The sequence below is a fragment of the Crinia signifera genome, chromosome 6 (assembly GCF_055691185.1).
Source record: "Crinia signifera chromosome 6, ASM5569118v1, whole genome shotgun sequence".
NCBI lineage: Eukaryota > Metazoa > Chordata > Amphibia > Anura > Myobatrachidae > Crinia > Crinia signifera.
This window is the reverse complement of record NC_139222.1, coordinates 151,007,044-151,029,189: the sequence shown is the minus strand read 5'-3', so window position 1 is coordinate 151,029,189 and position 22,146 is coordinate 151,007,044. Positions and strand designations below refer to the sequence as shown.

The window sequence follows — 22,146 nt, the reverse complement described above, 5'->3', positions numbered from 1 at the left end:
ATGTGCCAGGACCATGACTGTCGGTAGGAATAGATAGGCGTGATCCGGGATTGCCTACCTCCAATATATTTTTGAAGCTGTGCATTTGAGCTTAAAATTTAACACCGCATTAATATTGTGCTTATTAGTTATTATTATTAGCGTTTTAAATTTTGAGCTCAATTTCACCGATATGAAGCTGCTTGCCAAAGTCACCGCTTTTTAAATATACCCCAGTATCCCCACCCCCACCCCCGTTCAGCTATTGTTTTTCCATCTTTTTTGTACCTTAATCTTAAAAACCAGTGGTCCCAAACTGGCATGGGCAATTGAAAGGTTACCACAGGTTATTGAATCAAATTATTTATAGTCCAGTGCTGGTAGCCTTAAGCATGACACATTTGCCTTATTTTAATAATTTTTTACAGAATTTCTCAAATCGTTTTGGCCCCCTATATCAGGCATTCCCAACCACGGTCCTCAAGGCACACCAACAGTGCAGGTTTTAGTGATATCCAGGTTTGAGCACAGGTTAATTAGTACCTGAGTGATTCGGATTAATGTGCTGAAGCCTGGATATCACTAAAACCTGCACTGTTGGTGTGCCCTGAGGACTGTGGTTGGATAAGCCAGCCCTGTATGGTAAAAAAAAAAAAAATATGCTAATAGTCTGGGGTGCCATGATGTACAAATCTTATAAACCATTGCCTTAAATGCTTTTGTTTTTGCTGGAACACAATGTAGTTAAAAAGTAAATTAAAACATGAAAAAATGGCTAAGAAACAACAAATACATGGGGACAGGATGATCGGTCAACAGTCAAAAGGTTAACACCATGATAGACATGCACAAGGTCAACACAGACAAAAAGGTCAACAAGGCAATGATTGACATTTGAAAAGAGCGACATGGGTTTTTCCCGATTTCTGTTTTTAAAACTTTTTCAGGTACTCTTTACTTAGAAGGGCGGCCATCTCGGGCATTGAATGCACTAAAAAAATCAGGTGCGATGCGACAGACGAGATGCCCGAGATTTCCCATAGGGAACAATGTTAAATGTCTCAATTGACCCGATTTTCCTGTTCAATGCCTCAATTGACCCAATTTTTCCATAGGAAACAATGTTAAATGGGCCACAGAGGCCAAATAGGCACCCTGAAGTGAATAATGGCCACCCGAATTGTTAACGCCACCCCACGATCAACGTCAACCCGAAGCGTGGCGAGCGCAGCGAGCCCGCGAGGGGCGGCGGTACGCGTCCTACGACCTTTTCATACCCCCACTATCCACGTCGGCGTGGAGTTGAGAATAGAAAGTGTGGCGAGCGCAGCGAGCCACCGAGCCCGAAGCGTGGCGAGCGCAGCGAGCCCCGCGAGGGGACGCGGATACCTTCACAGGTATCCGCGTCCCCTCGCGGGCTTCACAGCCGTCCGCGTACCCTCACGGGGCTCGCCACGCTTCGGGCTCGGTGGCTCGCTGCGCTCGACACACTTTCTATTCTCAACTCCACGCCGACGTGGATAGTGGGGGTATGAAAAGGTCGTAGGACGCGGGCTCGCTGCGCTCGCCACGCATCGGGTTGACGTTGATCGTGGGGTGGCGTTAACAATTCGGGTGGCCATTATACACTTCAGGGTGCCTATTTGGCCTCTGTGGCCCATTTAACATTGTTTCCTATGGAAAAATCAGGTCAATTGAGGCATTGAACAGGAAAATTGGGTCAATTGAGACATTTAACATTGTTCCCTATGGGAAATCTCGGGCATCTCGTCGGTTGATCGCACCTGATTTTTTAGTGCATTCAATGCCCGAGATTTTTTACTAACGATGCCCACGATCAAAATCGTGGGCGCCCATCTAAGTAAAGAGTACCCTTTTTCATACTTAACCAATCCCAATTGTAGAGTCCACATATATGGAAAAGTGTGCCCAGAGAGGTGGTAGTGGAGTGAAGATCCTAGCCCAAAGCATGGCGAGTGTAGTGAAAAGAGGGTACGCCGTAAACTAATAGGAGATCCACACGCTCAGGTGTCAACGTTGACACACACACACAAAACAACTGAAAAATGAATATCGACCGCTTTGTGTCAGAGTTTTCCCATATCTTCCTTTTGCTTGTGTCAACCTTTTGGTGTTGACCTATTGACTGATGACATACATACTGTCGACCCTATGATCCACACACTTATAAACTTTAAGCAGAATGAAGGTTAAATCCTATGCTATATCATACTGACCATATATGGTTCTCTCCATGTAAGCCTATGCAGATGGTACTAAAGCATTGCTCAATAAACCATGTAGAAGGCTTGAGAAAGGCCAATTTGTGGTATTGTTAACATACGCTGTGACTGTTTACATCTTCTCTGTAGGATTATATGGCTAGTTTAAAAATAACAAGGAGTTAAGTTAGCTAGATATAAAATATACAAATACATATTTATTACACATTTAGGAGGCCACACAAATGTTCCATGCACCCCCTGCTTGGCCCCTATATGCGAATGGGCGTCTATCAGAGCAATTCAATTGTTGCACTGATTAGATGTCCATTAGTAGTTAACTCACCTTAAAGCTTTGCATGGCTAAACATGTCTAAAGTTCTTGATTGGGCATCTAAATTCTGTAGCTTGCGCACCCAAACCAGGACTTTAGATGTCTACTCAAGACATCCAAATGCAGTTACCTCTGGAGGCTGCAAAAAAAAAAAAATGGTCTGCTGCAGCTAATGGGAGTCTGATCACAGCAACAATTGAATTGCTCAGTTGACACCCATTAATTTAAACGCCCAGCAGGTGAGTGCACAGAAATTAGGGCCTGATTCAAAGTGGTACATATGCTCCCAGAATGTACAAATGCATATTCGCAGATCTGTGGACTATTAAAAAGTAGCCCAAAAAGTTCTCCACTGGTGGCTAAATGAGTGGCAACAAGAGTTGCTACCTATTCAGCAGTAAGCATACGTAAAGAACTGGAAATTGTAAAGGGATCTCTTGCACAGATAAGACGGGTGCAAATGCAAGCAAACAGTGATGACAGCTGCTCTCAGATGTATAGGAGCAGTGCTACCAGCATAAATCCCCAGGCAGGCAATATGGAAACTACACACAACACTGAATCAGCACCCTAGAGAGCTCTTATTACATGCGCGACAAAGAATGATCTATAGGCAATATTGCACCATTACTGCGGGGGGAGGTGGGCTCTGCTTTTGTCAACTATCACAACCCTTTTGGAAACATGTTTGCCACTGCTCTGATTAGACTGCTTTGGTTATCTATGGCGCAATGTACTGAAATTATATGTATGAATACATGATGTATAAAACTCGCCTTAACTGCAAATAAAATGCTGTGACATAGCGTGCAGATATCTGCCTCAAAACGTAACTTGGAATAAAGACTAATAAATTACTAGTTTAAAAAAAAAAAAAAAAAAGACGACGTGAACTGTAATCTATATGTCACAGCTAACCATCAATCAATTGCACATAACAAAAAGGTAATCATCTAAGGTGGATATGACATCTACCACATACTTGTGGTAGCCATTTTGAACTCTAGCCCATTTTTGAAATTTAGCCCATTAGCTCCATAGAAAGCAAAATCTGATGCATAAGTGCTCTCAGCTAGGTCACCCAACTCCTAGCTGATTGAAAACTTGAAGCCTTGTCTGTGTGACAGGTCAACTTTAATTGTTACTACCGTACTGATCATACATGTACATTGGCACAATATCCCTTTAAAAAAAAAAAAACACAATACAAATCAGGAGCATTCTAGCATGGTATGCACCAATATTTTCCATGGGAAAATGCAATACATATGTGACAGGCAGCATCAGTTATACCTCACCGAGATTTGTCTCAGTACACAGGAAAAAAGGACCCATAGCCTTTCAAACCCATTTTAAGTCTTAAATAAACATGGAAACCAATTTCATTTAAAAAAGCGATATACCAGAGCCCTGCACAGGACCAACAAACTAATTAGATATGCTTTCATTGTACGCAAATTGTTTTGTTGCTCCCTACCTTGTATACGTCAACCCAATTGAAATTAAAAAATTAGAGCCCTTAGTGTTTTAAAACGTTTGTATCGGGAAAAACCACCTGTACCTAACTGCATCTGTAAATTGTGGTATCATCTAGACCAGTCATTCCAAACCACGGTCCTCAAGGCACACCAACAGTGCCGATTTTAATGATATCCAGGCTTCAGCACAGATGGTTTAATCAGAATCATTCAGGTACTAATTAAATCACCTGTGCTCAAGCCTGGATATCACTAAAACATGCACTGTTGGTTGTGCCTTGAGGACCGTGGTTGGGAATGCCTGATCTAGACATTGGACATTTCTAAACCGATTACATATCCCATCTTCAGGTGTCAACTTAAAAATAAAAATCCTTTCTTTAATAGCTGCATAACAAATATGAAGATCTACTTTTATGGTCAATTTCTTGCATCTTCTTGTTCTGCTCATTAAACAGTTAAATGAACGTGAAGATTCCAGGCTCCTGTCATGTCCAACAACAGACACCCGTAGTCAACTTCTCTGCTGGTGATCTGTATTCTCCAAATAAACGTCTCCAAGAAGCCAGACTTCACTACAGAACAGTACATTCATTGTCCACTTGGAGCAGCACAAGGAGATTAAATAAAAGATAACATCTCACCAGTGATACAGAATGGACCTGCTGTAACCTGCCAAATTACAATGCATGTTACACTAATAACATTTCCGTAGGAAACAGAGCAGGTTCCGCCAAATTATATTTAAAATAATCTCTTTCATTGTGCATTTCTCAGAAGGACAATACAGAGTTTATGCGAGTGCACACACTTTTTGTCCCTGTCACTTTAGTTGTCTCTTCCAGATATCCACAGAAGACAAGCAGATTTCACATTCTCTGGCCTGGAAAGAGAGGATACTTCTCACTTTATGTGGTTTTTCCAAGCTCAATTTTCTTCTGAATGGCACGTGTGGAGTGGTAGATGAGAGAGTCCATGAGACCTGCAACTATACAAGTAGAGTGTCAGATTCCAGAGACTACTTAAGAGATCACTAAACATTAATACAAAATTAGAAACAAAATACAGATATGAAAAAAGTTTACAGAACTTATTTACATGTGCTGCTGGAATATTGACTGGAAGTCTGCTCTGCATCCAAAAATATTACGCACAGCATGGATGAATTGATACTAAATGGTAACAGTGTATATTGCATAGGCAAATTTGTTCTGTTTGTATTTTTACATTCATCAAGATGAATAGATATTTATTACACAAGCAAGTGCTATGTTGGACCAATGTGTCTAAATTACTAACTGTTTCTATGCATTTCCTTACAAAGAGGGCCAAGGTTACCAAAAGTTGACTAGATGGACCCAGTGGTTCTTATCTGCAGTCAAGTTTTAGGTGTGCATTATAGAAGAAACTGTTAATAAATAAATAAATTAATTAATAAATAAATAAATGTGCGGCATTACCACATTAGTGAAGCAAATGCCTTTATTTTAAGCCTAAAATAGCTGTAAAGAAACATGTATCCTATTTGTCAGTGAGAAGAACAAATACAGTATGCAACTTGGCAATTTGAAAGCATCAACAGCAAAACATATAATAATGAGAGGGTAACATGAAGTCCTGGCACACATATACACTTACCTGTAAACACCCCTCCTATTATGGCACACACTCCAGTTAGAAAGTGAGTAAATGATCTACAATTGGAAACATAGTATAGACATACATTTAGAAACTGGCACATACATAGCAACATCAGTAGTAAGTCGCAGCCAGGCCAAAGGTATTATAGCATTCAACTTACTTGTGCTTTTCTGTGAGTTTTACCATCATAGGAGAAAGCTCGTATAGGACAAAAACACCGGGTAAACCTTGGTCTCCAATTAACCCATTTGCAATCTTTTCATGCCTGGTCACTGAGAACTGATTGGTGCGTAATACCTACAGAGGAAAATAGGAAGATAAAATTAAGTGTGAAATCAAAACACTTCTAATCCCAAATGATAGAAATATGAAAGAATTGATTGCAAAAATTTGGTGATTAACTAAACTTAGTAGGAAACGCAAAGAAGGGTTTTGCAGTTAGCCCAAGTGGGATACGGTCATTTGGTCTACAGCAAGTTGGTCTACACCATTAGGTCAACATGGGTCCAGGTCGACATGGGGTTTTTGACTGTTTTTTGACCAGACATGTGCCGACAGGCAATATTTCATGCCCTACCATCTACTAGGGCAGGGCTGGGCAACACCGGCCCTCCAGATGTTGATGAACTACACATCCCAGCATGCCTTGCATCAGTTTCAGCATGACCACATACCAAAACTAATGCAAAGCATCCTGGGATGTGTAGTTCATTAACATATGGAGGGCCTTTGTTGCCCAGCCCTGTACTAGGGCGTGGTGGGAGAATAAAATAGTGTGCCGAGCATAGCAAGGCACCAAGCCCGAAGCATGGTGAGCGCAGTGGTGCACTTTAACCAGTGTCCTTGTCAACTGTGTCGACATTCGGGTAAAAAAAAAAAAAAACAGTCAAAATCCCCATGTCGCCCTAAACCATGTTGACCTGATGCCATGTCGACCAACTTGTAGACCAAATGATCCCATTCCATTAGAGTTTATAGTACCTCTACCATCCTGTCTGCAGTAAGGCAAACCGAGACACTCCATTCCTTAAATTAACTGCACCTGGAACACCTCCTAAATGGAGCATCTTTCTAGGATCATGGACAATGAAGAATCATCCTTTTCCTCCACGGCTGCCCTGGCTATTTGATCACCATGCCATATACCATGGCCTTTGGTCCTAGATTTCATTATGTGTACTTTTAATCTACCATCACTAATCATTGGTATCATTGCTTGCCGTATGTATGTATGTATGTATGTATGTATCTTCCCATTCTCATTTTTTCCTCTGTCATTTGATAGCGACTGCAGAAACGCACAAATCACCTGTGCACACTAAGCAATGGAGTCTATTTCACCTTACAAAACAACAAAAATCGGCTTCAGCTTCAGGGTAGTACTGAATCACAGTTGCCATTTCAGACAGGGGAAATACCTCTTGCAGTCTATTCAATACTGCAGCATTGAAGGCAGACTTCGACAAAACAAATCTGACAAAACAAAACCTGTCGGATCTATTTTGTGGGAAAGGGGAGTAAATTGTAAAATTTATGTCCGTTTTTTGACAATTCATGGGTGCTTTCGCCGCCAGAGCACCTTTTCGCCATTTAACAGGCAGAACATTGAATTCCACCCGTTGAGTTGAAGGCGATCTGGCAGAAAACGGCTGGGGATTCCGACTGTCGGGACGTTCCCACAGTTGGAATCCTACATTGAGTACCCCCCTTAGTGTCAGAGGCACAGGGCATATTACTTACTTCTCCATCAAGTTTCACATATACTGTAGGAACAATTTTCACAAAGTACTGGAACATCATAGATGCTACAGAAAAGACAAGAGGGAGAGTGGGTGAAATAAATATCATGTGAGATTATACAGTAAGGTACATATATATTTGGACACTGACAACATTTGTGTTTTTAGCTGTAAACCAAAACATATTCAAGTTATTGTTAAATAATGATTGTTTTAAACAGCATATTAGCAGTTTTTTTCTTTAAATATATATTTTTTTTATTGAGACATCATGAATACTTGATACACAGAATAACAAATACATTCAAGGTTCAGCATCAGAAAAATACTTCGGTATACATGTAACCAATACTCTTAAAAATAAACAGGAGTTTTTGTATATAATCAGTTTTAATTTATTTTGAGGGTGTCCATATCTAAAATGTGGGAAGGGTTTATGAATTACAGTGGTTTAACCCCCTTGTCATGGACAGGTCTCAACCATTCTTTCAATATGTTTTATATCAATAAGGCATGCAAAAGGTTTGGAGTTGAAGTGTGGACTTGCTTTTAGAAGAGATTACTATGAACCCCAAAAGCTCTCAGTGCAAGTAAAACTGGCCTTTCTTACGCTCCCAAAACCATTAAAAAAATTAATTTAAAAATAAAAAATCAACAAAAGAAAAAGAAACAAACACAGGGGACAGAGGAAAATTTAGAAGCAGTCAAATTAACAGTTTGGTACATTCTGAGAAAAAAAAAGAAGAATGCACTGGGGAGCTCAGCAGCTTAGAAATGCCTACAAATCCATGGCAGAAAACTGGATGAGCACAGGAGTTTTTCCATGGTAAAGAAAATGTCAAATTATACTTACCGATAATTTATTTTCTTCATAGACACACCATGGCAGCCAATACTATGGGTTCACGCCCCCTTCCTCCGAGAGACAGGACTGGATAAGCTTGTAGGACTGCCCACTCCAGGGGATAAAATCTGGCTCCTCCCCTACTCACTGTCTTTTGAGTGTCTCCGTCCTGTAACATAAAACCAGAACAAGGGAGGGGAAAAATAATTGATGGCTGCCATGGTGTGTCTATGAAGAAAATAAAATGATAAGTATAATTTGACATTTTCTTCCATGACCCCCCCATGGCAGCCAATACTATGGGACATACCAAAGCAACAAGGGAGGGATAATGCAACTTATTTATTCAAAGCTCCATGCGATACAAAGTCCCTGAAGTGGGCATCAGAAACATTAAGAGCATAATGCCTAGCAAAGGTATGGATGGATGACCATGTAGCCGCCTTGCAGATGTCCTCCACGACACCTTCTTAGCCCAAGAAGTCGCCACAGCCCTAGTGGTGTGTGCCTTAACTACAGCTGGTGCTTCACAACCTTCTTGCCCATATGCAAAGGTAATCAGCTCTCGAATCCATCCAGCAATGGTCTGCTTTACCGGTGCGTGCCCCTTCTTGGGTCCTTCCGGAATAATGAATAGATGGCTGGACCTTCATATCTCCTTGACCCTCTCCAGATATATCTTGATACCTCTTACCAGATCCAGTGTGTGCCAAGCCTCCTCCTCCTCATTCTGTGGAGAGGGATAGAATGCTGGCAGCACTACCTCTTGATTCAGATGAAAGGCTGACACCACCTTAGGTAGAAACTTCAGGTTCGTCCGCAAGACCACTCTATCAGGAAAAATGCACAGGTAAGGCTCTTGATTCATATTGGCCACCACCGAGACATTTTGGTTTATTCAGGTTGATTCACAAGGCTGCGAATTCGCAGCCTTGCGAGTCCACCAAAACCCGGCCGGCGAACGACCGCCCCCCCGCCGCCCCCTCAAACTGCGGTTTCGCACAAACAGCTGCGAATGGATGTTTTGCATAAACATCCATTCACATGGCTCAGGTAACCGACCATCGAATGATGCTTAGCGTGCACGCATATATAAGTGACTTTTCAGTTACTTACATTTGCGTGCACGCTGGCGTGGATATAGGTGGGCAGCTGTCATCCGGTGATGTCAGCTACCTGCCCCCCACACCCGCGTCACTGCCTCATTACCATGGGAACGCCCATGGAACGCTGGGCGTTCCCATATTGTAATGGGGCAGCCCGGCGCGCCCCCTCCCCCCCCCCCACCCACGCCGGCATGGGTGTGAATGCACGCAGTACCGAATGTATCTGAATCAGGCCCATTGTCAGAAAAGATTCTGAGATGCACTCCTCAATTTCCCCTTGAACCGACAGATCGCTCTCTATACCGCCTCTGTCTCCCACCAATTGGAGGACATATGACTTTCTGCAGCAGTCCAGGTACACTGAACCACAAGCTGAGCCGTGTGGGCATCTGTGGTAACAACCACATATCTGGGAAGCTTCAGCGAGGTCGCTCTTCTCTCCAGATCTCTGCTTGCCCCCAACCAGCTGAGGGAAGCCCTGATCTCTGGGCTCAACTCCACTAAAGTACCCAGTCTGGATCATTTCCTGAGATACAGGAGCAAGCCCCGCTGAAGTGGGCGCGACCTCCATTGAGCCCAAGGGACAACTCCGATGGCGGATGACAACATTCCTAGAAGCCTTAAACCCAGTCTCAGAAGGATCCGCTTTCGTCCCATCACGGCCCGAGCCAACTCTCAATCTTCAGATACCTCTCTCTGGAAAGACGCACACTGAACTTCCTGGTATCTATCAGAGTCCCCAGGAACTGGATATTCTCCAGCTGACTTCTTCCAATTGATGATCCATCCGTGTATCTGAAGAAAGTGTATGACCAAAGCCAAATCCTTCCTCAACCTTATCTCTGAATTGCTTGTGACTAGAATGCCATCCAGGTATGGCCATACCTGGACACCTTCTTCTTGCAGAAGAGCAACCAACGTCACTAGCACTTTCGTAAAGACTCTGGGGGAGGTGGACAGGCCGAACGGCAGACAGGTAAACCTGAGGAACCTCCTGTTGCTCTGGTGTATTGGAATGTGATCGTAAGCATCCCTCAGATCCAATGAGGCTAGAAAATCGCCTCTTCTGATCCCGGCCAAGATGGTCTTCAGTGTTTCCATACGGAACCTGCTCACATAGATGAAGGAATTGAGCTTCCTTAGGTCCAGAATCATTCTGAACCCACCTGAACTCTTCTCCACCAGGAACAGACTTGAGTAAAACCCTCTGCCACACTGACACTCTGGAACAACCTCCACTGGATATCACTAAAACCTGCACTGTTGGTGTGCCTTGAGGACCGTGGTTGGGAATGCCTGCCTTATGGTCTTGTAAATATTCTTCAACAGGCTCTCAACCAGCTCCAGATTAAATAGCCTGTTTTCCTTTTTAATCTCTCCCGACTCCACACTGGAGTCGCTCTCTTCGAATCTCTCCCCTGACGACCCTGAATCCTCATCGCTAAAACCTGCCGGAGACCTGGATCTCTTTGCCGACTGAAGTAATAGGAACGCCTCCTTAGAGACAAAGGACCTCTTCATCCACTCCATAAGCTCACGCAAGGTGCTCACCTGATTCACTACAGGTTCTGGAGGTTGAGTACTGCCCTCACAAAAAAAAAACATCCTTAGCTGGCTTATCACAGGCTGCACAACATACAATATTCCTCTTCTTAGCAGTCCTCTTACCTGCATCCTGATAGGGCACACTAAAAGGCAAGCAGAGGAAATCTTAACTAACTATAAACAGGGGGGGTGTCTCGCTGACTGCAAGACCAGCTCACCGCCAGACTCCGGCCACACAAGAGAAAACCCACTGGAGGTAAGTACACTGACACGGAGCAGGATTGTGCAGGCAGATGCTGATACCCGGCAGCGCATCTCACAGCCCACACCTGGGGCAGGGGAATGGGCACACTTCCTCTGGGGCACGCTCCCTCCGAATCCCCATAGAGGTGGCAGGATGCAAAAGCCACACTCCACTTGTCCTTCTTCCCCCCAGGGGACCACCGCAAATAATAGGTAATCTCATATACAAGAAACAAACAAACCTACACTGTCCTCTACCTACGGAGACAAGAAAAAAAAAAAAGACAGAGTAGGGAAGGAGCCAGGTTTTATCCCGGGAGTGGGCAGTCCAACAAGCTTATTCAGTCCTGTCTATCTCGGAGGAAGGGGGTGTGAACCCATAGTATTGGCTGCCATGGGGGGTCAATGAAGAAAAACACATTGAAAACATCTGGGCCATTAAAGAGAGGTAGGCATATCATTATTTAAGTAAAAGACGACATAAGGCCCAATTAAGACTTGATCACAAACCACATTTTTTTCTTTAATGGGTAAAACCATGCTGCACTGCAGAAGGGGCAAATGTAATGTGCAGAGTTAGCTTTAGGTGGGGGGTGGGGGGGTGTTTCTGTGCAGTGCAAACACTGGCTGCTTTATATTTACTCTGCACTTTAGAGTTCAGTTTGAATACACCCCACGCAAGTATACAGATACTGTCCTCTAAAACGCTATTTGCCCTAATGTCATTTTGAGTTAACTGTACTTCATTCACTAAATGTGTGAGCACTGTCTGGAATGGTTCTCTAAAAGCATATCAGTGCTCAGGGTAGCCAGTCTCTAGGTCGACAGTCACTAGGTCAACCACTTTTAGGTGAAACCTAAGAATAGTAGACATACCCTAGGTCGACAATGGCTGAAGGTCGATACACGGTTAAGTTAGACATGTACATGGTGGACACTAGGTTGTTTTTTTTCTTTATACCGACTTGGTACATACTTTATTATCCAAGTGAGCACAGGGTTAGATTATAATAGTGTGCAGAGCACAGCGAGTCATGAGAGGGGACGTGGTACACTTATATGGTGTCCATGTCGACATATGTCAACACAGACAACAAACCTGAAAACTTGTGTTGACATATTGAGTTTTGACCATGTACATGTCAACCTTAAGCTTGTGCAGACCTTCTGTCACTGTCAAACTAGGGTATGTCGACAACGTAGGTGTCAACCTAGATACTGTCAATCAACAGTGGTCAACCTAGTGACTGTCGACCGATTATCCCAGAAACGGGCTAGAAGTAAGTGAGCATAGCCAAGGAGAGACTGTACCAGGAAGGTAATGTACGCTGGGTACTCCTTACACACCTGAGTGTTTGGCTGTAAGGAGGGCAAGAAAGAATCAAGACATACCCAAATTAATTGTACTATAGAGGGGCACTCCAATGAGGGAAACAAAGAGCCTTCAAAGGCTTACCTTGCATGGCTGCCACACTTGTCCCATCAAGAGGGTTTACTAGACCTGGATAATCTCTTCCAAATGAGAGATGCCTCATATGATGTGTCATATTTATCTAAAAGGTAAGCGCACACCAGTCATAACACAGGAAATACTAGTTTCATTTATATGCCAAATGATTAAACGAACAACTGTTAGAACAGGGAAACATTCAGACTCAAGGGTGGCTGATACATTGAGGAATGATAGGATAGACTTACTCTGCCATTATATCACTTTAGGAGCGACGAATCAAACAGCGTGTAAAATGACAGTTTGTAGCTGACGTGCAAGTTTATTGCTACACTGTAGCTCTCCAAGGTTTGATATATTTAGTGACCACACCAGAACAAATATAGTACCATTCTTCACAGAATATGATTACATTTGTGGGCATTGGGGCAGATGTATTAAGCCTTAAAGAGCGTTAAATGCGAGGGTGATAAAGGTCCAGCCAATCACCCCCAACTGTCTTTTTTTCAAATGCAACATATAACATGACAGTTGGGAGCTGATTTGCTGGACGTTTAACACTGTATAACCTTTGCATTTATCTCTAATGTGTAGTACACTGAATTACCAAAAGTCACGAAAAAAAATGATGTCAAGGTAATGGTAGGTTTCGCCACAGTACTGTGGGGTGCTGGATGACCTCCAGACAGTAGGAATGCAGACTGTCCCTATACCGACATCGGAATCCATACTGTTAAATGCCTGATTTACAGGGGATATTCTCTCTCATGGGGGTCCACAACCCCATAGAGAGTGAGCGACTGAGCCCACAAGAGTTCTCTTAGAGTTTACCCTCCTACAGGGGGAGGACGGCAGTCAGGATTACGGTGTTGGTATACTGACCACGGAATCCCGACTGTTGGCCTGGCATACCCCACCCAGTACTGTGAGGTTTTGGAAATGCTCAGACCTTTTCAATTATAATATGAACTCTCATGACACCATTTGTACCCCAGCTAGTCTGAACATGTCAATGCAACGTGAATCGGAGTTCGAACTGGGCATTATAGTTGTGCCCAATGGATGTGACATTCCATTTCTGAAGTTGGGCAGACAAATTATCATTCCTCGATCTCTGGTGACACATGCGTACCAGTAATACCTCATGGAAGGCATTTCCATCCACCATGGAAAACGTAGTGGCCGACCACAGGTGCTTAAAAAAAAAGCAACCAGTAGCATCTGGCGAGAATTGTCCATGGTAACAAACAAGTATCACTGGCTCAAAACCCATCTACATTCAATGCAGGAGGTACCAGATACATATCCATATCCAGCAGGTCAGTACAGTGTTCTTTAGCTACCAAGGGATATGGGAGAAGTGCTTATGCTAATACTACGATGCCAGGCACAGCACCTCACATGGGCATGTGATGGCTGTAATTGGATCCTGAGTACTGGCAACATGTATCGTTATCCAATGAGTCATGGTTTACATTGTTTCAGGCAGATGTTAAGGTATGGGTGTGGTGCAGACCACATGAGGCCATGGACCTCAGTTGTCTGAGGCACCGTGCAGACAAATCTTTGTTCCAGAATGGTGCACAATGTGTTCACATGGCATAGGTGGAGTCTCCTGGTTCATGGTAACTGCTACATTGCAATGCTCAGTGCCCATTTGCAGATCCTCATGGACTTCATGTACCCCCAATAACCCAGCAGGATAATGTATTGTATCATCCGTACAAAGTTATACAGAATTGTTTTGAGGAGCATTATGGAGGGCTCAAATGAATGATGTGGCCCCCATTTTTGCCTGACATTAACCAAATTGAGCATTTATAGAACATGGTGGAGAGGTCCAATCGCACACAAGATCCTGCGTCTATAAATATCAGCAAGCTGAAGCTATCCAGGTGGCACGGGTCATCCTCTTCAGGTCTTCCATCCACTTGTAGAATCAATGCCACATCAACTTGCTGTGTTGAAGGGATAGAGGGGGTCCTTCAAGATATTAGGCTCCTATCCCATGACTTTTGGCACAAATTGCGGCCAATTATTAACCATTACTTTACTATAGTGTATGATCTAAAACAAGCAAAAGGTTCTGCTGGCTAATTGAATTGCTCTCAGATGAGTTCTACAAAACCCATAATGTTTATATGTTTCCATAAAATATGATCAATTCTGAGATTAAATGACATTTTTGAATCTAGTTTTAACAACAGTGACATATACAATAACACTCACATTGTCAAGTCCAAAGCTCTGCAAGTCATGGACTGTTAAAAGGGAAAAAAATAAATAAAAATGATTAGTATATTTATATTTCAATACTATAAATAGCTAAATGGCTCAGTGACATTGCTGCTACCAGAGATATGACTCAATCATACTAGGTGTATAATTTACTTTACAGGTCAAGATAAATGCCATATGGAAACTAGACATCACATTGTTTGTTCACATCTTAAGAATTGTGCACTAGTATCAGCAGTTCTTAGGGCCTATTTCACTGTAGGCTGTTTTAGAAGCTCAATTTTTAAAGGGAAAATTGTGCCCTGCTCGTTTAGTAGCGCCCTGCTAAAACAGCCGGGCCCAATGGTTGGGGGAAGCCCAGCATGCCCCCACAGAGATGTTAGTGGGCAGGACCTCCCACATTAGTGATGTTGGCGTGCAGGGACCATTACATTCAGTGTAATGGTCCCTTTCCCCAGTGTAGTGCCCCCCTTTCCCCAGATGCCCTGCCCTGATCTTGGAAGGATCACTACTTGTAAGAAATTGCACAGCCACAAGGAAAAAGCCATCATTTATTTACAGTTTCTTATTTAGTGCAGCATATTTTGTTGCATTCTCCATGTAATTTTGTGTAATTAAAATGTAATTCTGCACAAAGTGTCTGAATCTGACATGGCTGAGATGACACATGAAATAGGTCAACAGTGCTGGAAGGTGAACAAGCATTTGGTCAACATTTATTTTTCATATTCCCCAAATGACGACAAAGTCAACACGGACATGTCAAAGTGTAATCTCCCTTCACGCCCTAGAGCAGGCATGTCCAAACTATGGCCCTCCAGATGTTGTGAAACTACAAGCTACAGTTTTGCTATCAGGGAATGCTAAAACTATGGCAAGGCATGCTGGGATATGTAGTTTTACAACATCTGGAGGGCCATAGTTTGGACATGCCTGCCCTAGAGGATACCCCATTGGCTCACAAAAATGTGAAAAACTCATGACAACTTTTTGACTGTCGACCTTCCACCCTACCGACCCATGTCAACCTCATATGTGTTGATCAAATTACTGTATACTGGATTTTTTTTTTTTTTTATCATAAATTTTATTGAATAAATGTAGTTACATAGCGTATTTAACAAAACATACAGATGGTTGTGATAACGTATATAACAATTCAATTGAAAAGTCAATGTTACGGGTAAGTGTGACCGGAGATATTGAAGCATAACTGTATTGATGAATCATGAGTACAATGGTGTTATTGAGTAGTGTTAACCATCGTCTAGTCAGATAGGGCAGTGGTCGAGATGTTGTGGAATTTAGCTCAATTTGGACTTAAATTAAGTGTATACTGGATTTGAATGCCTAGATCTGTAAGGAACTAGGTGTAGCAATGATATTACATATATATGCCTTGAATAAAGCTGGATTTATTTCGGAGCAAAATCCAGTATGGCAGTCCTCAGCATAGGAAGGCAGACATTCAAACGTATCCCTCCTGAGACTGGGCCACTACCTCATCCAACCGCTCTGCTGCCTCATAATATTTGCATGGTGGATACAGTTCTTCTGGTGAGAATACTCTTATTATTATACCCTATGTTACACATACAAGTATTCTGTGCTCATAAATGTTCTGGCATAAAAGTACATTGTGGCTAATAAGAGACCCTGAAGAAATTGCTGTATTTGTAATCTGCCCATTAGGGAGAGAACAGCTGTAATTTGTACCGTACTTCAGGTTCTCATTACTGTGCACACGTCACACTGTATTTATAGCAAATGGGGAACTGCACCCACGCTTACTGATATTTCCCAACAATTCCCTCCGAAAAATGTAAGATAAAATAACCGGATAGATTATTTTAGTAGTAGTATATCGAGTAGGTGGCTAAATTATTGTATAACGGCCTCTCTAACCAGTTATGAGAGAACTGCAAACCTTCTGCTAGAGGTGACCGTCTTAATTGAGAAATGACCTATACAATCTAATCACCACAGGCAAGTCCTATTTAGAAAGTTTTCTACATCAGCCCCAAGAAAAGCAGCTATAGCGTGAAAAGCCAAAAGATGCCGACACTGTAGGGAAAGTGTATGGTTACAGTTAGGAACAAAGTGCTCAACAGTACAGCAATCAGTCATTGTATCAGGCTCGCTCTAAACTACCAACTTTGCAAAAAAACTTGACCTTTAAAACAGCCCTCTGCACAAAGGACTACAGTGCTCATCATTTTTCATGGACATCGCCCCCAAAGCTACTACTAAGAAGCACACAGGAAGTGCCATCATTGCCACGACCATAAGTTAAAGAAGAAAACATGTTTCCAACTTACTCTCAACCGCGTGTACTGCACAGAGGAGTAGGCAGGGGGAAAAAAAAAAAAAGGAGAAAATGTTTTCTTAATTACACAATAAGAGGAATTTGGTACCTACCGGTAATTCCGTTTCTCTGAATCCGCAGGGGACACTGGCGTTCACGCTGGGTAATAGAGGTGGATGGCTGGGAACTGGCACACTGTAACTTTAAACAGCTGGCTCCTCCCCTCTAGTACCCACAATCCCCAGTTAGGAAAATTGGAACGAGAGGAAGGACACCAGACTACTACTGACAAATAACCACATATTTACACATATATGCATATATACAGACAACAACAACTGTACACACATGACAACAATGACCGGCAGGCGACCAGAGTAGGGAGGGAGGCCAGTGTCCCCTGCGGATTCAGAGAAACGGAATTACCGGTAGGTACCAAATTCCTCTTTTCTCTATCATCCGGCAGGGGACACTGGCGTTCACGCTGGGGAGGTTCCAAAGATTCCCCCTTGGGCGGGAGAACTCGGAGGAGCCTGCAAGACCAATCGACCAAAATCCGCCGCTGACGAGGCGAACGTGTCGAATCTATAGAACCTAATGAAGGTGTGAGAGGACGACCAAGTAGCCGCTCTACATAACTGAACTGAAGACGCGCCTCGTCGCGCCGCCCACGACGTGCCCACCGACCAGGTGGAGTGAGCTGTGATAGAGGAAGGCGGAGCCCTACCTTCAGCCAAATAGGCCTGCCTAATAGTGAGCTTGATCCAGCGAGCTATGGTCTGCTTAGAGGCCGGCCAACCCCGTTTAAGGGCGTCATACAGGACAAATAGGGCGTCTGATTTCCTCAAGGACGCAGTTCTGGACACATAAACTCGCAAAGCTCGGACCACATCCAGGGAGACCGATTGCGGGTCGGAGTCCGTAAAGGCAGGGATGACAATCGGTTGATTCACATGAAAAGAAGTAACCACTTTAGGCAGGAAGGAGGCCCTCGTACGAAGCTCCGCCCTGTCCGAATGAAAAACAAGAAAAGGTGCCCGGCAAGACAGAGCACCCAACTCTGAGACTCTCCTTGCCGAAGCCAGAGCCAACAGCGTAACTGTCTTCCATGTCAGGAATTTTAAATCTACCTGCTCCAATGGTTCAAAAGTATCGGACTGCAGGAAGCGCAAAACCAAAGGCAGATCCCACGGCGGCGTAGGAGGAACGAAGGGGGGCTGGACTCTGGCCACCCCTTGCAAAAACGTCTTGATTTCTGGCAGCGAAGCCAACCTCTTCTGAAACAGAATGGACAGTGAAGAAACCTGGACCTTCAGGGAAGCTAGACGAAGCCCTGAATCCAACCCCGACTGCAGAAAACGAAGAAGCCTAGGCAGATGAAAACTCCTGAACGGGTAACCCCGAGCGGAACACCAAGTGGAATATGCTCGCCATATCCGGTGGTAATGTCTTGCGGAAACCGGCTTACGGGCCGCCAACATCGTGGGGATTACTGAGGCCGGTATCCCCTTCTTCCTTAAGATGTCTTCTTCAATAGCCACGCCGTTAAACGGAGTGGCTTCAGTGCCGGGTGCAGAAATGGTCCCTGCTGTAGGAGATCCGGCCTGTCCGGGAGTGTCCAAGGCTGGTCTATGAGCAGGGACTGAATCTCGGCGAACCAAGTGCGTCTGGGCCAGAATGGAGCTATCAACACGGCTCGGACCCCTTCTCTTCTTATCTTTTTGAGTATCCTTCCTAGAAGAGGAATCGGAGGAAATAGGTAGACGAAGTGGAAGGGCCACCGAACCTCCAGAGCGTCCACTGCCCAAGCTGCGGCGTCCCTTGTTCGTGATACGTAACGGGGAAGCTGATGGTTCTGCCTGGAGGCCATGAGGTCTACCTGAGGCAGACCCCATCTCCTGACTAGCTCCTGAAACACATCGGGATGCAGAGACCATTCCCCCGGATGAAACTTCTGCCTGCTCAGAAAGTCGGCCTCCCAATTGTCGACTCCTGGCAGGTATACTGCCGACAGAATGACTTCGTGTCTCTCCGCCCAGTGTAGGATCCTTGCGGCCTCCTTCATGGCGCCCCTGCTCTTGGTGCCTCCTTGTCTGTTGAGGTACGCGACAGCCGTCGCGTTGTCCGACTGGACCTTGACAGTCTTCCCCCGAACCATGTCTGGAACGGCCAGTAGAGCATTGAGAATTGCCCTGAGCTCCAGGACGTTTATGGGCAGACTTGCTTCCCACTGACTCCAGAGACCCTGTAGACGACGATCTAGAATGACCGCGCCCCAACCTGTGAGACTGGCGTCTGTTGTCAGAACTATCCAATCCCATATGGCGAACCGTCGGCCCTGAGTCAAATTCTGTCTGTGTAGCCACCACAGCAGTGACGACCTTGCTCGACTGGATAGCTGTACCCTCCGGTGGATGAACAGGTGAGAGCCTGACCATTGACGAAGCAAGTCCAACTGAAGGGTTCGAGAGTGGAGCCTCCCGAACTGAAGCGCCGGGAAAGCTGCCACCATCTTTCCTATCAGTCGAATGCAAAGCAGGATCTGAACTCTCTTGTGGAGTAGAATCTGACGCACCAACAACCGGATGGAGTTGATCTTGTCCTCTGGCAGGAATATTCTCTGTGCGCTGGTATCCAGCAACAGGCCCAGGAATTGCAGGCGCTGGGACGGTACCAGCGAGGACTTTGGATAATTCATTATCCACCCGTGCTGCGTCAGGAACAGAATCGTTCTGTGAGCATGCTCCTGCAGAATCGAAGGGGATGATGCTTTTATCAGGAGATCGTCCAAGTACGGCACGATATTGATGCCCTGAAGCCTCAGACAAGCTAGCAGGACTGACAACAGCTTCGTAAAAACGCGAGGGGCTGAGGACAGCCCGAACGGAAGAGCTCGGAATTGGAAATGCTCCTGTCCAACAGCGAACCTGAGAAAAGATTGATGGTGGATCCATATAGGGACGTGGAGGTACGCATCCTTTATGTCTAAAGAAAGCAAGAACTCCTGGGGCTCCAGAGAGGCTATGACAGAATGTATTGACTCCATCTTGAACGGATGGTACTGGACGTACAAATTGAGTGCCTTGAGGTTTAAAATGGGTCTGGCGGATCCATCTGGCTTGGGAACCGTGAAAAGATTTGAGTAAAATCCTCTTTCCCTCTCCCTGAAAGGCACCGGCATGATCACTCTGGATTTCAAAAGCTTCTCTATAGCCCCTTGCAGCTGTACTCTCTTCTCCTGCTCGCGTGGCAGAGCAGTTGTGAAAAATCTTGAAGGTGGGGGACCCGCAAACTGAATCTTGTATCCGTCTGAAATAAGCAGACGGACCCAAGGATCCGACGTGGTGGCAAGCCACTGCTGTCGAAACTCCAGAAGACGGGCCCCGACCTGAGAATCCCCCAGCATGGCTGGAGGATAGTCACGCTGCAGGCTTCTCCTGGGGCTTGGGCAACTGGGCCCTGGCCGCAGGCTGTCCTCTTGTCTTACCACGGGACCCACGAAAGGAAGAGGAAGAGCCTCTTCCCCTGCCGCGAAAGGACTGTTGTGGGCGAAAAGAATTGAACGATGGCCCCGTGTACTGCCGTCTCGCCGGTGGAGGAGCAGACGGCAGAAAAGCCGACTTACCTCCCGTGGCCTGGGAGATCCACTTATCCAGCTCAGGGCCGAACAGCATGTCTCCAGTAAACGGCAAGGCCTCTACAGCCTTCTTCGACTCCATGTCCGCTTGCCAAGACCGCAACCACAAGGCTCTCCTGGCGGCGATAGAGTTAGCCGATACCCTGGTAGCAACCGTCGTGATGTCCTTGGACGCGTCCGTAAGGAAATCAGCCGATTCTCGGATATGCTCTGCCAGAACCCTTAAATCCTGGCGGGGAACCCCCTCTTCCAGGCCCTGGATTAACTGTTCCGCCCATTTAGAAACAGCCTTACTTACCCAGGCTGAAACCACTGCTGGACGCAGCTGCGTCCCGGACGCCACATAGATAGCTTTGAGTGTATTCTCCAGCTTCCTATCTGCAGGGTCCTTTAAGGTGGTAGCCCCCGGGACCGGCAGGGTAGTCTTCTTGGATAGACGCGAGAAAGACGCATCCACAGGTGGCGGCGTCACCCACTGCGCAAGTGCAGACGGCTGAAAAGGATATAATGAAAGGAACTTCTTCGGAACCTGGAACCTCTTATCCGGGTTCAACCATGCGGAATTCAGCTGCTCCTGCTTGGGAAAAGGAAAAACAACCAGCTGTTTAGGACGTACCTCAAAGAGCTCTAGATCCTGGGACACAGGCTCTGGTTCCTCAGGAAAATTAAGGACCCGCTTCACCGCAACTATCAGAGCCTCCACCCCAGCCGGGGCTGGTTCTGTATCCGTTGCCTGCGGAACCCCCTGGTCATCATCCAAATCCGGGTCCAGGTCGTCACCCAAAAACACCGGATCATCACCCGAATCATCAGAGTCGTGGTAATGTACCAACGGCCGTTTCGGACGCCTTTGCTGAATGGCAGGGGCAGACACCGAGGAAACAAACGAATCCATGGATCTGGTTAAAGAAGAGACCCACGCTGGCTGAGCCACCCTGGACTCCGCCAGTTCAGAGGACAACTGAGACATAGCGCCCACCAATGAGGAAGCCCAAGCAGGAGGCGCGCTAGAAGACTCAGGCTGAGGGCCAGCTATACCCCGGCATGCCTCACATTTAGTAGCCTTGCCCTCCGCAGATGTCTGCGAGAATTTTACACCACAGGAGATGCAGCAAAAATCCTTTTGAGAGGCTTTTGTGGAAGCCTTGCCAGTCATTTTGACAAATGAACCCACACACACACACTACAGAGACACACAGGAGGTGTAGGGGCAAAGGGACTGTGGGCACCAGAGGGAAGCACAGCCCCCTTGTAAGCAAAACACCCTCCCCCTTACTCAAAGCTATACAGCTATATCAAGGGGAACCAAGGGTTAACAGTCCCACTGCTGTGTGCACCTAAGGGAAAAAGGTGACAAGCAGAAACAGCGCTTTTAGAATAAAGCT

The 22,146-nt window shown here is 45.2% G+C and overlaps 1 protein-coding gene across 2 annotated transcripts in view; it reads right to left on the bottom strand.

Moving 5' to 3' along the window:
• Positions 1–3,654: 3,654 nt before the first annotated feature.
• The window catches only part of ERGIC3 (ERGIC and golgi 3), a 31,425-nt gene continuing 12,933 nt past the window's right edge, over positions 3,655–22,146 (bottom strand). The window contains exons 8-14 of one of the 2 annotated variants that reach the window (XM_083147641.1): positions 17,138–17,152; positions 14,811–14,842; positions 12,588–12,684; positions 7,395–7,459; positions 5,815–5,951; positions 5,652–5,707; positions 3,655–5,001 (exon numbers count right to left, since the gene is read on the bottom strand). In XM_083147641.1, coding sequence (XP_083003767.1) covers positions 4,922–5,001; positions 5,652–5,707; positions 5,815–5,951; positions 7,395–7,459; positions 12,588–12,684; positions 14,811–14,842; positions 17,138–17,152 — 482 coding nt within the window. In that variant the 3' untranslated portion in view covers positions 3,655–4,921. The remainder of the gene's footprint in view (positions 5,002–5,651; positions 5,708–5,814; positions 5,952–7,394; positions 7,460–12,587; positions 12,685–14,810; positions 14,843–17,137; positions 17,153–22,146) is intronic. The other variant, XM_083147642.1, reaches the window with a different exon arrangement.